General features: G+C 45.1%; 1 protein-coding gene across 1 annotated transcript in view; it reads left to right on the top strand.

Annotated features, from left to right (window-relative positions):
• Nucleotides 1-2,778: 2,778 nt before the first annotated feature.
• LOC126252736 (polyglutamylase complex subunit TTLL1) overlaps nucleotides 2,779-17,091 on the top strand; it is a gene marked incomplete at its 3' end in the record, with an annotated part of 207,609 nt that continues 193,296 nt past the window's right edge. Inside the window, exons 1-2 of the mRNA XM_049953639.1 lie at nucleotides 2,779-2,801; nucleotides 3,433-3,564. Coding sequence (XP_049809596.1) covers nucleotides 2,779-2,801; nucleotides 3,433-3,564 — 155 coding nt within the window. The remainder of the gene's footprint in view (nucleotides 2,802-3,432; nucleotides 3,565-17,091) is intronic.

Genomic DNA, 17,091 nt, shown 5'->3' with positions numbered 1-17,091 from the left:
AAAGTAGCCATTTTTCTATTACCGATGAAGCAGAAAATGAAATACGAAAACATTTCGTATGCGCAAAAAAGCGTGCAAAATAAACAGATACAACAATTCCATCAATTTAAGTTGAAGAAGTGTGGCTGCCCTTCGATCGATTCTCCGACTTACAAGTGACACCGTAACCATCACACAGAAGTGCGAAGCAGTAGCTGCACCGCATTAGGAGAAAATGCACTCCAAGTCAAAGGCGTACATGTCCCAAGCGTCTTGCTTCGTTCGTTGCACGCTCTGGAGGACGAGTAATTCCCCACTTCATCAAGTACCATACGTGTCCAATTGGCGAGAGGTCTGGCGGTCTTGCAGGCCAGGGCAGTTGTTGTACACGACGAAGAACATGCAGCATCGCAGCAGCCACATGTGCATGTGTCCTGCTAAAGAAGCACATCACCTTCCTTGCAGTGTACTGGGCAGTGGTTACTTTATCCTGTAGAAACACCAAATGTGACCACGAGTTTTAAATGATGCCGCCCCCCACCCCAGACAGTAAAGCCTGGGGTGCGACCCGTGTGTCACGGACGGATGCACTCCAGAATAGGCCACTCACCAGATCAATGCTGTACATCTGTACGTCCATCAGTCACATACAGACCGAACCTACACTCATCATTGAAGACAAAATAGTATCATGTCGGTTATAATTATCCGGGCTATTATGCCGTGGTCGGTTGATGAATTCTGTGTCGATTCCCAACGTTTCGTCCCCGTCTGCGGAGGACATCTTCAAGGGGGTCTGTAGCTCGATGGAGTCAGTAGCGAGCCAGTGGGTGTGTTGGACCTTTCATGGAGCTACAGACCCCCTTGAAGATGTCCTCCGCAGACGGGGACGAAACGTTGGGAATTGACACAGAATTCATCAACCGACCACGGCATAACAGCCCGGATAATTATAATGGACATGAAATTTCCGGCCGTGAATGTCTACATTTTAGCATCGGACAAAATAGTGCCATCCCACGGCACCAGAGTAGTAGTGGTTGGCGGAGTCGTGGTGTGAATGGCAGCTTGGCCAGAAACACATGTGATCTCAGTCCTGCTGTTAGCAGACTGTTCTCAGTGTTCCTTGGTGAGACAGCAGGTGCAACGTGTGCCCCGATTTCTTCCCTGGATGATGATCCGCCGGCCACTGCTGCTCGCACAATACGCCCATCCTCACTCGCGTCTGTACTACCTGGACGTCCAGGTTCAAATGGTTCAAATGGCTCTGAGCACTATGGGACTCAACAGCTGTGGTCATAAGTCCCCTAGAACTTAGAACTACTTAAACCTAACTAACCTAAGGACAGCACACAACACCCAGCCATCACGAGGCAGAGAAAATCCCTGACCCCGCCGGGAATCGAACCCGGGAACCCGGGTGTGGGGAGCGAGAACGCTACCGCACGACCACGAGATGCGGGCGGACGTCCAGGACCTTGTCTTTGGGCGTGGGCATGTTCCTCGGACCACTGCTGAATCTTTGACACACCACCGATACGTGGTGCCCAACATGTGCAGCAATCCATCTATACATCCATCCAGCTTCCCACAAACCACAAAGCGATTGCGTTCAAATGGCCGAAATTGTTCATCATTAGTATGTACTCATCAGTGTGGCGTTTGTATCCTGGCATGCTGGGGCTTCCGTGGTCCCTTTCCGATTTTTATCCGCGAGTTTTTATCTTACGGGCTCTTCCGGGTTCGAGTTGGCACTTCACTCATCACCCCCTCAGATTCAGGAGAATGGTATCCCACAGGGTTCTGTGCTAAGTGTCACACCCTTCCTCATTGCCATAAATGGGTTTGTGACCTCTGTTGGGCCTCTGGTTACCCCGGCGTTGTACGTTGACGATTTTTGGCGTCTGCTGAGCGCCAGCTCCAACGCGCCATCCGAAGGGCCTCTGCGAGGGCCACCGCCCATGGCTTCCAGTTTTCCCCCTCCAAAACGCGGGTTATGTATTTTTGTCGTCGACCCACAGTACATCCTGATCCAGAACTTTATTTAGCAACCAGCTCCACGATGTTGTAGCACAGTCGCGTTTCTTGGGCCTTATTTTTCATAACAAGCTGACATGGCCGCCTCCTGGCCCACACATCTTGGGGTGTAGACCATTCCACTCTTCTCCATCTCTACCGTGGTCTGGTCTTGTCCAGACTCGATTATCAGCCGCTCTTTCCACTTTGAAACTCCTTGACCCTGTCCATCATTGTGGGGCGCATCTGGCTATTGGTGCCTTTCACACTAGTCCTGTTGATAGTCTCTTCACAGAAGCAGGGATTCCCCCTCTACATATCTGACAGAGCCAACTCCTTGTTTCTTAAGCAGTCGCCATTCGCCAATTCCCTGACCATCCTGTGTACCCTGTGCTCTACGCCAATGAGGGATGTCTCCCTCCTAACACCGCCCATTGGTGGGATTGCCAGTTGGCATGCGTCTCACTACTCTCTGCCGGGATCTCCATCTGCACTCACTGGACTGCACCCTATGTCTTTCCTCCCATACACCCCCCCCCCCCCCCCCCCCCTGGATGGTGCCTAGACCACGGATTAGGACCAATCTCTTCCAGGGTCCCAAGACCTTTTCCTCCCATGTGTCCCCCCCCCCCTGCCCTGTTGGATGAGGACCGATCTCTTCCAGGGTCCCAAGACATTATTTGGCAGAAAGGTTTTTGAGGTTTTAGGACAGGACTTGGGAGAAAAGCAAAGAAAAAGTGCAGAATAGAATGTGTGCCAGCAACTTTAATGTGTCGTGGAGAAATGCAGACTGTAAGCGAAGCAAGGTGCGATGTGTGACATGCACGATGTAAACAACAGCTGTTTACAACCTACCACAGTGGTATAGGGGAAGTAGAGACGAACAATTTGATATAGGGCATTTGTGGTCTATCAAGCTACGAAAAGAAACCTCAAACTGACCTACAAAAACCACCAGACTACAGCGCATGCGCGCTGCGATAGGTTTTAAATATTCATTCAGTCTCGCATAAAGAGGTAGGCAGCAGAAAGAAAAAAAATCAAACGTGCAGTATGTCAGGTATTTATGCTTTAGGATAGTACAATAATATAATGTTAAATTTTAGCTGACAATGTAGATCTTGTAGGTAGATCATGTGGGACATCCGTGCCGTACATTTTCCTGTAATGTCACGCATTTTACCGAGTGATGCTCTTAATTTGATTAAAATAATTTTGCAAACCTATATGTGTGAGATCATTAAGGTGTATGTCAATTGTATGACTCTCTGTGTGTGTGTGTGTGTGTGTGTGTGTGTGTGTGTGTGTTGTGTTTGTGTGTGTGTGTGTGTGTGTGTTAGTCATTAGTTACGACATATTGACACTTCGACTATCTTCGAAAAAAAATATATATATTATTATGAACGTAGCCTATAGGTGTACTATTTGACCACGCAGGTTGCTACAACCATCCTCGGAGAAGCAGCGCGTGACCTTCTGCACGGACTTGGACAAGTCTGTGCTGGTCAGTAACTTCGAGAAGCGAGGCTGGCTCCAGGTGGGACCAGATGACGACTGGAACTTCTATTGGTGAGCTCACGATCCAGGCTTTCTACATCTACATGACTACTCTGCAATTCACATTTAAGTGCTTGGCAGAGGGTTCATCGAACCACAATCATACTATCTCTCTACCATTCCACTCCCGAACAGCGCGCGGGAAAGACGAACACGTAAACCTTTCTGTTCGAGCTCTGATTTCTCTTATTTTATTTTGATGATCATTCCTGCCTATGTAGGTTGGGCTCAACAAAATATTTTCGCATTCGGAAGAGAAAGTTGGTGACTGAAATTTCGTAAATAGATCTCGCCGCGACGAAAAACGTCTTTGCTTTAATGACTTCCATCCCAACTCGCATATCATATCTGCCAGACTCTCTCCCCTATTGCGTGATAATGCAAAACGAGCTGCCCTTTTTTGCACCCTTTCGATGTCCTCCGTCAATCCCACCTGGTAAGGATCCCACACCGCGCAGCAATATTCTAACAGAGGACGAACGAGTGTAGTGTAAGCTGTCTCTTTAGTGGACTTGTAGCATCTTCCAAGTGTCCTGCCAATGAAACGCAACCTTTGGCTCGCCTTCCCCACAATATTATCTATATGGTCTTTCCAACTGAAGTGGTTCGTAATTTTAACACAAAGGTACTTAGTTGAATTGACAGCATTGAGAATTGTACTATTTATCGAGTAATCGAATTCCAACGGATTTCTTTTGGAACTCGTGTGGATCGCTTCACACTTTTCGTTATTTAGCGTCAACTGCCACCCGCCACACCATAGAGCAATCGTTTTTAAATCCCTTTGCAACTGATACTGGTCTTCGGATGACCTTACTGGACGGTAAATTACAGCATCATCTGCGAACAACCTAAGAGAACTGCTCATATTGTCACCCAGATCATTTATATAGATCAGGAACAGCAGAGGTCCCAGGACGCTTCCCTGGGGAACACCAGATATCACTTCAGTTTTAATCGATGATTTACCGTCTATTACTACGAACTGCGACCTTCCTGACAGGAAATCACGAATCCAGTCGCACAATCCATAGGCCCGCAGCTTGATTAGAAGTCGCTTGTGAGGAACGGTGTCAAAAGCTTTCCGGAAATCTAGAAATACGGAATCAACTTGAGATCCCCTGTCGATAGCGGCCATTACTTCGTGCGAATAAAGAGCTAGCTGCGTTGCACAAGAACGATGTTTTCTGAAACCATGGTGATTAAGTATCAATAGATCGTTCCCTTCGAGGTGATTCATAACGTTTGAATACAGTATATGCTCCAGAACCCTACTGCAAACCAACGTCAATGATATAGGTCTGTAGTTCGATGGATTACTCCTACTACCCTTCTTAAACACTGGTGCGACCTGCGCAATTTTCCAATCTGTAGGTACAGATCTATCGGTGAGCGAGCGGTTGTATATGATTGCTAGGTAGGAAGCTATTGTATCGGCGTAATCTGAAAGCAACGTAATCGGTATACAGTCTGGACCTGAAGACTTGCCCGTTTCAAGCGATTTGAGTTGCTTCGCAACCTTTCCAGTTTGCTTTGGCACAAAATTCTTCCACCGAATAAGTTAGGGCCAACACCTTTGGCACGTAAGTCACGTTTCGGGGCCTCATCGATACCGAGAGCCAACAATACGTAGGTACCGATAAGAGATGACAGCGGTGATGAGGCAGTGGTGTCCGTACACCTGAATACAGTCTCCAACTGCTAGGCAGGCAAGTGCTGTGAAACCATTGTACTGTAAGATACACCGCTGCCGATGTACCGGTAGCCCCTCCTAAGAGTCGTCAGCCGCATTTTCTGTCGTGTTTCGGCAGATATCTGCAAATCCGTTTTTGCTGTACGCAGCTGGCGTCAGTCCAGACAAATACTGTTCGTCACGTCCTTCGTGCGACCCCCGACTGTCGACAGAAAGCGTCTATTTGTTTCCGTTACAAATATAATGATTTTGAAAGTCGAATTTTACGTGCCCATTCGATAGAGTGGTACCAAATTGGTCTGCTCCGATATTCTTTTTGTCGACATAAATTAACAGGGACAGTACAACACGAAGAGTAAACAGCAATCCAGCACGGACGGGACTGAGTAGCGCTGTATATGCTTGGCAGTAACAGTCAGTGTGGGCCAAGGCAGTGATGCCGCTGCTGGAGTTACTGGTTGTCCAAACAGTTTTAATATCCCTGTCAATGTATATGGCGACAAAAAGAATATCGCTCTAGATTTATTTGGGACCGCTCTGTCGAATGGGCGTGTAAAATTCCATTTTAAAAATCAATACGTTTGTAACGTCGACGGTGGGTGTCTCACGAAGGACGTGCCGGGCAGTCTTTGTTGGGTCTGACTGCAGATACATACAGCAGAAACTAATTTGCAGATATCTGCCGGAACAGCAGAGTAAATGCGCCTGAAGGCTCTTAAGAGGCACGCCCCCTATATATCTTATACACTCATGCTCATAAATTAAGGATAATTGCAGAATGTGGTGCCACACAACGTGGCTCTACATGAAACTGGCGCTAATAGCATAGGCACATAGGGAACACACAAGACACAGATCTGTAAGTCCACGGTATTGGTGATAAGTTGAGAAAACCGCCACTGTTTCATGTGCATGTTCCCCGGCATCAATATGGTATATGATCACATTGCGCTCGTACACAGGCCGCACAACGGGTTGGCATACTCTGGATCAGGTGGTCGAGCAGCTGCTGGGGTATAGCCTCCCATTATTGCACCAGCGCCTGTCGGAGCTCCTGAAGTGTCCTAGTGGTTTGAAAACGTGCAGCGATTCGTCGACCGAGAGCATCCCAGGCGTGCTCGATGGGGTTTAGGCCTGGAGAACAGGCAGGCCACCCCATTCGCCTGATATCTTCTGTTTCAAGGCACTCCCCCACGATGGCAGCTCGGTGGGGCCGTGCGTTATCATCCATCAGGAGGAAGGTGGGACCCACTGCACGCCTGAAAAGGCGGACGTACTGGTGCAAAATGACGTCCCATACACCTGACCTGTTACAGTTCCTCTGTCAAACACATGCAGAGGTGTACGTACATCAATCATAACCCCAACCCACACCATCGAACCACGACCTCCATACAGGTCCCTTCCAAGGATATGAATGGGTTGATATCTGGTTCCTGGTTCGCGCCAGGTGAAAACCCGGCGAGAATCACTGTTCAGACTCGTCCGTGAACATAATCTGGGACCACTGTTCCAATGACCATGTACTGTGTTCTTCACACCAGGCTTTACGGGCTCTCCTGTGACGAGGGGTCAGTGGAATGCACCTTGCAGGTCTCCCGGTGAATAAATCATGTCTGTTCAGTGGGCTGTAGACTGTGTGTCTGGAGACAACTCTTCCGGTGGCTGCGGTAAGGTCCCGAGCTAGGCTACCTGCAGTTCTCCGTGGCCGTCTGCGGGCACTGATGGTGAGATATCGGTCTTCTTGTGGTATTCAACACTGTGGACGTCCCGTACTGTAGCGCCTAGACACGTTTCCTGTCAGCTGGAATCGTTGCCATAATGCTGAGATCACACTTTGTGGCACACGGAGGGCCCGTGCTACGACCTGCTGTGTTTGACCAGCCTCCAGTCGCCCTAGTATTCTACCCATCATATCGTCATTAATATGTGTTCTTTGAGCCATTTTGAACACACAGTCACCATTAGCACGTCTGAAAACGTCTGCACACTTACTCGCTGCAACGTACTCTGACATGCACCAACACACCTCTGCGTATGTGGACTCCTGCCAGCGCCACCGTGCGACGACCGCAGGTCAAATGCACCGCATTGTCATACCCCGAGGTGATTTAAACACGCAAACCACGTATCAGCATTATGCTTAATTTATGAGCATGAGTGTATATACAGGGCGAAACAGCTATGACAGGCCACCCCAAATATATCCAGAATGAATAAATATGTCGCGGCGCAGTTTTTGCCAAGTTACAGCGGACAGTAAGGCAAATTTTCTGACTGTCGTATACACTGTGGGTGTCTCATTAACTTTACGAGCAAGTTAACTGACTGCTACAACAGCACAACAAAGAGTGATGGGTTTCAGGCGCACAGGTAAACACAATAACCGCACCTGACTAACGTGTTGGCTTATATTTGGTGTAACGGGGCAGTAGTTTGTTAAACCACTTCTCCTGACGCCGGGACAGAAGGTTGCGGCGCTGTTATCTTGGTACTGTTTGACTGAATCCCTTACATGACATGTCGTTGAAGTTGTTTCAGAACCTTCTTTCAAATGGCCACACAGAAAGCTATATAGATCATCAGAAAAAAAAAATAAAAAATAAAAAAAAATCCGGTGACTATAAACGATAAAAGTTTCTTGCAAACTACAGGAAATCCGCCATATTGTTCGCTGACCGAAAACCACATATATTAAATGTTACTTAATAATTTATTGGCGTTTAAAGCCTTCTTGATATCGTAATATCAGCGACATAGCCGTTCATAATAGAATTGCAAATTTTTTAAGTGTAAGAACAAGACAAGAATGATATGTTGTGCATGTCATGACTAATTTCATTGAGCATACACTTTAATTAACAGAAATTGGACAAATCAATTTTATGAACGAAAAGAGTTGAACAAATCATTCACATTATCAACATGAATATCACATATTCACTTTTCTGTAATACATGCGAAATTTGAATCCTATAGCAATTCTGGAGTTTAATTTTTCTAATTTTAAAACAATTTTTGTTATTCTAATAAATTTATGTTCTTGTGGATACAAAACGTACACTGTTGTAGTCTGCATTTTTATTACCAGTATTATGATTATTATTATTAATTCCTTGCTTAATCTTAATAATATGAATGATATATTAATAAGCGTTAAACTAACCATCAAGATTTGTAAAACGTTGCATTCATTGTAATGCTGTACAATAAAAGATTTACTTACAAAATAATAAGAAAGAAGAGAAACTATATTATAGGGAATAGAGGTACTAAGTTCTAAACTAAAATGGTGTTCGTTCGTGTTCTGCTGCCTCAAAGCAGTTTTATATTCACCTTCGCGTTTTCTCAAAGATTCTGGGTCTTTATTATTAATTTAATAGCAATAGTTTCTGATATAATCGAAATTATGTACATATAAGATTTATGTACATGTAAGATCGCTCTTCCTGAGGAGGATGTTAGTCCAATTTTGTGAACATGCCAGGGAACATGAACCAATTAACTGAAAGATTACTTTCCCGATCACTAACTCATTCTATCGCAATTCAGTACTCATTTGTTCATCGAAACATTTTACAAATTTAGAAATACATAATGCCTCTTAAATAATATGTACAATTGTCTACGTGAACAAGAATTTACACACATGCATGTCATTGCATGCATGCACGCACGCACATACACAGACACAAACACACACACACACACACACACACAGATAGACATTTACATGAAGCACTGAAGATTTAATAGCAGTAAGTAAATGATCGTTTTGTTTTAACGTACAAGAGAGCTTGCACTACTTTCAGTACGAGATTTTGCACTTCATTGTTTCTTCACTTGTATTTCATATGTTCGATAAATTCTGATACTAGAAGCAATGATCCAATAAAATGACCTTGAGGTTTTACTGAAAACTGAGGATGAAAAGACTTTTTTTGTTGTATGTGGAAGAATATTGTAAATTTGTATCGCACTATTTGTAATGGAAATTTTAAAAGCTGAGGTCCTTAGTGACTAAACAATGAACTTTCATTTATGTATATTACACACAGCCGACCTCGGGGAAGATCAGTTTGGATTCCGTAGAAATGTTGGAACACGTGAGGCAATACTGACCTTACGACTTATCTTAGAAGAAAGATTAAGGAAAGGCAAACCTACGTTTCTAGCATTTGTAGACTTAGAGAAAACTTTTGACAATGTTGACTGGAATACGCTCTTTCAAATTCTAAAGGTGGCAGGGGTAAAATACAGGGAGTGAAAGGCTATTTACAATTTGTACAGAAACCAGATGGCAGATTCACAAGGATGTAGGTTGCAGTAGGTACTGGGAGATGAAGAAGCTTACACAGGATAGAGTAGCATGGAGAGTCGCATCAAACCAGTCTCAGGACTGAAGATCACAACAACAGCAACACACAGAACATCATGGCTGGCACATGAACAAGGGAAGAAATATACCTTTTAATAAAGCTAACGTAGTATTTTCGTATGTGAACTGTGTGTTTTGCGAGCCTGTTGCAGCCGAGAACTGCCGCTGGAGAGCGTTGCTGTCGCAATCACGACGAGGAGCACATTAAGCCAACTCATTTCCAAGGGTGCACCATCCACGATAGAGACCGTGTCTGGCGTGCTTCGCAGTTAGGAAAACGTGCTGTCTGAGGAAGGCCTAACATCTGGTTCCTGAAGAGAGGCAGCGGCCTTTTCTGTAGTTACGGGGGCAACAGCCTGGTTTACTGACTGATCTGGCTCTGTAACGTTAGCCACCAAGGCCATGCTACGCTTAGCCTGTGGCTTGGCTACAAGTAAGGTGAACCTGCAGGCACTGTCTCATCAACATGCGGCTCTGCTGTCGTGTTTAATCATGATTGCACCCTCCTGAGTAAATATTCCAGAGGTAAAGTACAATGTTCGGATCTCAGTGTGATGATTACCTCTACATATACATCTACATTTATACTCCGCAAGCCACCCAACGGTGTGTGGCGGAGGGCGCTTTGCGTGCCACTGTCATTACTACGCTTTTCGTGTTCCAGTCGCGTATGGTTCACGGGAAGAACGACTGCCTGAAAGCCTCCGTGCGCGCTCTAATCTCTCTAATTTTACATTCGTGATCTCCTCGGGAGGTATAAGTAGGGGGAAGCAATATATTCGATACCTCATCCAGAAACGCACCCTCTCGACACCTGGACAGCAAGCTACACCGCGATGCAGAGCGCCTCTCTTGCAGAGTCTGCCACATGAGTTTGCTAAACATCTCCGTAACGCTATCACGGTTACCAAATAACCCTGTGACGAAACGTGCCGCTCTTCTTTGGATCTTCTCTATCTCCTCCGTCAACCCGACCTGGTACAGATCCTACACTGACGAGCAATACGCAAGTATAGGTCGAACGAGTGTTTTGTAAGCCACCTCCTTTGTTGATGGACTAAATTTTCTAAGCACTCTCCCAATGAATCTCAACCTGGTACCCGCCTTATCAACAATTAATTTTATATGATCATTCCACTTCAAATCGTTCCGCACGCATACTCCCAGATATTTTACAGAAGTAACTGCTACCAGCGTTTGTTCCGCTATCATATAATCATACAATAAAGGATCCTTCTTTCTATGTACGCGCATTTCATTACGTTTGTCTATCTAAGAGTGAGTTGCCACTCCCTGCACCAAGTGACTATCCGCTGCATATCTTCCTGCATTTCGCTGCAATTTTCTAATGCTGCAACTTCTCTGTATACTACAGTATCATCCGCGAAAAGCCTCACGGAACTTCCGACACTATCTACTAGGTCATATATATATATATATATATATATATATATATATATATATATATATATTGTGAAAAGCAATGGTCCCATACCACTCCCCTATGGCACGCCAGAGATTACTTTAACGTCAGTAGACGTCTCTCCATTGTTAACAACATGCTGTGTTCTGTTTGCTAAAAACTCTTCAATCCAACCACACAGCTGGTCTGATATTCCGTAGGCTGTTACTCTGTTTATCAGGCGACAGTGCGGAACTCTATCGAAGGCCTTCCGGAAGTCAAGGAAAATGGCATCTATCTGGGAGCCTGTATCTAATATTTTCTGGGTCTCATGAACAAATAAAGCGAGTTGCGTCTCACACGATCCCTGTTTCCGGAATCCATGTTGATTCCTACATAGTACATTCTGGCTTTCCAAAAACGACATGATACGCGAGCAAAAATGTTCTAAAATACTACAACAGATCGATGTCAGAGATATAGGCCTATAGTTTTGCGCATCTGCTCGACCTCCCTTCTTGAAAACTGGGACTAGCTGTGCTCTTTTCCAATCATTTGGAACCTTCCGTTCCGTGCGGTACACGGCTGCTAGAAGGGGCGCAAGTTCTTCCGCGTACTCTGTGTAGACTCGAATTGGTATCCCGTCAGGTCCAGTGGACTTTCCTCTGTTGAGTGATTTCAGTTGCTTTTCTATTCCTTGGACACTGATTTCGTATTCAGCCATTTTTTCGTTCGTGCGAGGATTTAGAGAAGGAACTGCAGTGCGGTCTTCCTCTGTGAAACAGCTTTGGAAAAAGGTGTTTAGTATTTCAGTTTTACGCGTGTCATCCTCTGATTCAGTGCCATCATCATCCCAGAGTGTCTGGATATGCTGTTTCGATCCACTTACTGATTTAACGTAAGACCAGAAGTTTCTAGGATTTTCTGTCAAATCGGTACATAGAATTTTACTTTCGAATTCACTGAACGCTTCACGCATAGCCCTCCTTACGCTAATTTTGAAATCGTTTAGCTTCTGTTTGTCTGAGAGGTTTTGGCTGCGTTTAAACTTGCAGTGAAGCTCTTTTGCTTTCTCAGTAGTTTCCTAACTTTGTTGTTGGCAACGATGGTGTCATTTCACAAAGAGGACATGACATACTGATAAAACTGATAACATAGACGATAAATATAACACATAAATGTAACACGAATGTAATCAAACAATGGAAAATCCAGGATGGAAACTAACAATATTTGAGAAGGAAGGTTGCTGCTCATCATATAGCAAAGATGTTTAATCGCAGATACACACAACACAAATTTAACACATTTCTCATCCTTTATAAAGTTGCTTTCCATTAAAACGTTCAAAACGGGGTACTAGCAGTAAAAGGCAGCCTGGGTGGCTGACTAGTGAGATAAGAATATCATGTAGAACGAAGTGGGAATTACATCAGAATGTTAGAAGAAGTCACAATCGAGCTACTATAGCCCATTACAAACAGTACTGTAAGGTGCATAAAATGTTATTGGGAAGGCAAAGAGTAAATGGTACACAAATAGAATAGCCAATTCCTAGGATAAAATTAAAACCATATCCTCAGTTGTGAAGGAAGTGTGTGGTCAGAAGCACAATGTCGAGCATATAAAGTCAGTACGTAGTAAAAATGTTTCTATTACTGATGTTGTTGTTGTGGTCTTCAGTCCAGAGACTGGTTTGACGCAGCTCTCCATGCTACTCCATCCTGAGTAAGTCTCTTCATCTCAGAGTAACTACTGCAGCCTATATCCTTCTGAATCTGCTTAGTGTATTCATCTCTTGGTCTCCCTCTACGATTTTTACCCTCCATGCTTCCCCCAACACTAAATTCGTGATTACTTGACGTCTCAGAACATGTCCTACCAACCGATCCCGTGTTCTAGTCAAGTTGTGCCACAAATTCTTCTTCTCTCCAATACTGTTCAGTACCTCCTCATTAGTTACGTGATCTACCCATCTGATCTTCAGCATTCTTCTGTAACACCACATTTCAAAAGCTTCTAATCTCTTCTTGACGAAACTGTTTATCGTCCATGTTTAACTTCCATCCATGGCCGCACTCCAAACAAGTACTTTCAAAAAAGACTTCCTCACGCTTAAATCTAGGCTCAGTCGTACAAAGTTCTCTTCATCAGAAACGCTTTCCTTGGCATTGCTAGTCTACATTTTATATCCTCTCTGCTTCGACCATGGTAAATTATTTTGATGCTCAAATAACAAAACTCATCTACTACTTCAAATGTGGCATTTCCTAATCTAATTCCCTCAGCATCACCCGATTTAACTCAACTATATACCATTATCCTCGTTTCGCTTCTGTTGATGTTTATCTTATATCCTCCTTACAAGACACTGTCCATTCCGTTCAACTGCTCTTCCAAGTCCTTATTGTCTGTGACAGAATTACAGTGTCATCGACAAAACTCAAGGTTTTTATTTCTTTTCCCTGAATTTTAATTCCTACTCCAAATTTTTCTTTTGTTTCCTTTACTGCTTTCCCAATATACAGATTCAGTAACATCGGGGAAAGACTACAGCCTTGTCTCGCTCCCTTCTCAAACACTGCTTCCCTTTCTTACCCTCGACTCTCATAACTGGCTTCTGGTTTCTGTGCAAATTGTAAATAGCCTTTCGCTCCCTGTATTTTACCCCTGTAACCTTCAGAATTTGAAAGAAAGTATTCCAGTCAACGATGTAAAAGCTTTCTCTAAGTCTACAACTGCTAGGAACGTAGATTTGCCTTACCTTAACCTATCTTCTAAGATAAGTCGTAGGCTCAGTATTGCCTCGCGTTATTCTACGTTTCTCCGGAATCCAAAATGATCTTCCCCCGGGTCGCTTTCTACCAGTTTTTCCATTCTTCTGTAAAGAATTCGTTTTACTAGTTTGCTACCCTGACTTTTTAAACTGATAGTTCAGTAATTTTCACACCTGTCAGCACCTGCTTGCTTTGGAACTGAACTTATTCTTCTTGAAACCTAAGTGTATTTCGCCTGTCTCATACATCTTGCTCACCCGTTGGCAGAGTTTTGTCATGGCTGTCTCTCCCAAGGAAATCAGTACCTCTAACCGAATATTGTCTACTCTCGGGGCCTTGTTTCGACTTTGCTACACCAAGAAGGAATGCAGAAGATAAGCTGGTATTCATTGGACAGATATATTATACTAGACCTGACATGTGATTACATTTTCACGCAATTTGGGTGCATAGATCCTGAGAAATCAGTACCCAGAACAACCACCTCTGGCCATAATAACGGCCTTGATACGCCTGGGCATTGAGTCAAACAGAGCTTGGATGGCGGGTACAGGTAAGCTGCCCATGCAGTTTCAACACGATACCACAGTTCATCAAGAGTAGTGACTGGCGTATTGTGACGAGCCAGTTGCTCGGCCACCATTGACCAGACGTTTTCAGATGGTGAGAGATCTGCACAATGTGCTGGCCAGGGCAGCAGTCGAACGTTTTCCGTATCCAGAAAGGCCCGTACAGGACCTGCAACATGCGGTCGTGCATTATCCTGCTGCAATGTAGGGTTTCGCAGGGATCGAATGAAGGGTAGAGCCACGGGTCGTAACACATCTGAAATGTAACGTCCACTGTTCAAAGTGCCGTCTATGCGAACAAGAGGTGACCGAGACGTGTAACCAATGGCACCCCGTACAATCACGCTGGGTGATACGCCAGTATGGCGATGTCGATTACACGCTTCCAATGTGCGTTCACCGCGATGTCGCCAAACACGGATGCGACCATTGTGATGCTGTAAACACAACCTGGATTCATCCGAAAAAATGACGTTTTGCCATTCGTGCACTCAGGTTCGTCGTTGAGTACACCATCGCAGGAGCTCCTGTCTGTGATGCAGCGTCAAGGGTAACCGCAGCCATGGTGTCCGAGCTGATAGTCCGTGCTGCTGCAAACGTCGTCGAACTGTTCGTGCAGATGGTTGCTGTCTTGCAAACGTCCCCATCTGCTGACTCAGGGATCGAGACGTGGCTGCACGATCAGTTACAGCCATGCGGATAAGATGCCTGTCATCTCGACTGCTAGTGATACGAGGACGTTGCGGTCGAGCACGGCCTTCCGTATTACCCTCCTGAACCCACCGATTCCATATTCTGCTAACAGTCATTGGATCTCGACCAACGCGAGCAGCAATGTTGCGATACGATAAACCGCAATCTCGATAGGCTGCAATACGACCCTTATCAAAGTCGGAAACGTGATGGTACGCATTTCTCTTCCTTACACGAGGCATCACAACAACGCTTCACCAGGCAACGCCGGTCAACTGCTGTTTGTGTATGAGAAATCGGTTGGAAACTTTCCTCATGTCAGCACGTTGTAGGTGTCGCCACCGGCGCCAACCTTGTGTGAATGCTCTGAAAAGCTAATCATTTGCATATCACAGCATCTTCTTCGTGTCGGTTAAATTTCGCGTCTGTAGCACGTCATCTTCGTGGTGTAGCAATTTTAATAGCCAGTAGTGTAATTATGATATTCACACTACGTTTTGCTTTTGTGTTAGACAAAGTCGCGAAGTTTTGTTTGTGTGTTTTCCAGGTTGTCGTGAGTGAAGTATAGTGATAACGCTGAAGAAAGGGCTGAGCGTCTGGATGGTTTATTCCGACTAAATCCGACACGCGGGCTGAAACTCCCAAATACGGTACAGGAAGCACTAACCTCTCGGACGTCAAAACGCCGATGATGCAAGGATTTTATGCACCCAGTAAGCGTTGATGTGAAGCATCATACTGGACGACCCAGAAAAAAATGAAAACGAACATAGGACGGATACGGTATCGTTTTTCAGCGTTCACCGTGGCGGGCGTCGCAGGAGCTACAAATCCCTAGCGAGACCGTACACCATGACGTTCTGGAATGTTTCCAGGTGTATCCATGCGATTGCAGCTGTTGCACGCATTGACACTAGACAAGCTACAAGATATGCAATTCGCTGTGGACGTTCTCCACAGTTTGGAGGAGGAGGAGGAGGAGGAGATTAGTGTTTAACGTCCCGTCGACAACGAGGTCATTAGAGACGGAGCGCAAGCTCGGGTGAGGGAAGGATGGGGAAGGAAATCGGCCGTGCCCTTTCAAAGGAACCATCCCGGCATTTGCCTGAAGCGATTTAGGGAAATCACGGAAAACCTAAATCAGGATGGCCGGAAACGGGATTGAACCGTCGTCCTCCCGAATGCGAGTCGTGTGCTAACCACTGCGCCACCTCGCTCGGTATTTGGAGGAGGATGGAAATTTTTCTGAAGAAGCAACTATCCATTTTGTGGTAAGGCAAAGAAACAAAATTTTAGCATCTGGCGTACAACCAGTCCGGAGGAAGTACGTGACTGCTCGAAAGTGAAGGTGTAGCTTTGTGTGATGGTTGTTCGCCTTGTGGGCCCATTCATTTCTGAGTAAACATAGTTACTTCTAACAGTTACCTTGACATGCTGGACGTTTGGGTTACCACAACTGGTCCATCTCCAAGATACAGTCGTTTTCCCACAAGGTGGTGCACGGCTACATTGTGTTCAGACTGTGTGAGATGTTATAGACCAGGTTTTTCCAGATCGCTGGGCTGACAGCAGTGGTCCAATTCCCAGGCCGCCTATGTCGATTGACGTTGCAACGATAGGCTTCTTTCTAAGGGATTATGTGAAGGACAGAGTCTATCAGGCACCTGTCAACCACATCATTGACTTCAAGAACCGAATCGTTGTTGTCATTGTCACAGTTTATGCGCGTGTGTTGCGCCTATTGTGAATAGAACTTGACTACAGACTGAATGGTGTGCGTGACACCAAAGGCGCACATGTTGGAAATTGATTGAATGGCAAAAAAAACTTTGTCAGATGGTGTCTCACATAAAGCAAATGGTTTGAATGTCGTAATTAGTTTGGTTGCTGTAACAGAATAAGGTTGTACCGTATCTTCCGAGACACGTTGTGTATTTGTCCTGTGGTTCGGTGTCGATGTTCAGCAACAGTTCCGTCTATATCTGTTTGGCTGGGCCAGTTCAGGAAATTCTCATAGTTCGAGGGAG

Source organism: Schistocerca nitens, chromosome 4 (genome assembly GCF_023898315.1).
Source record: "Schistocerca nitens isolate TAMUIC-IGC-003100 chromosome 4, iqSchNite1.1, whole genome shotgun sequence".
Lineage (NCBI taxonomy): Eukaryota > Metazoa > Arthropoda > Insecta > Orthoptera > Acrididae > Schistocerca > Schistocerca nitens.
The sequence above is the reverse complement of the archived record's forward strand: the minus strand, read 5'-3'. Positions and strand labels throughout refer to the sequence as shown.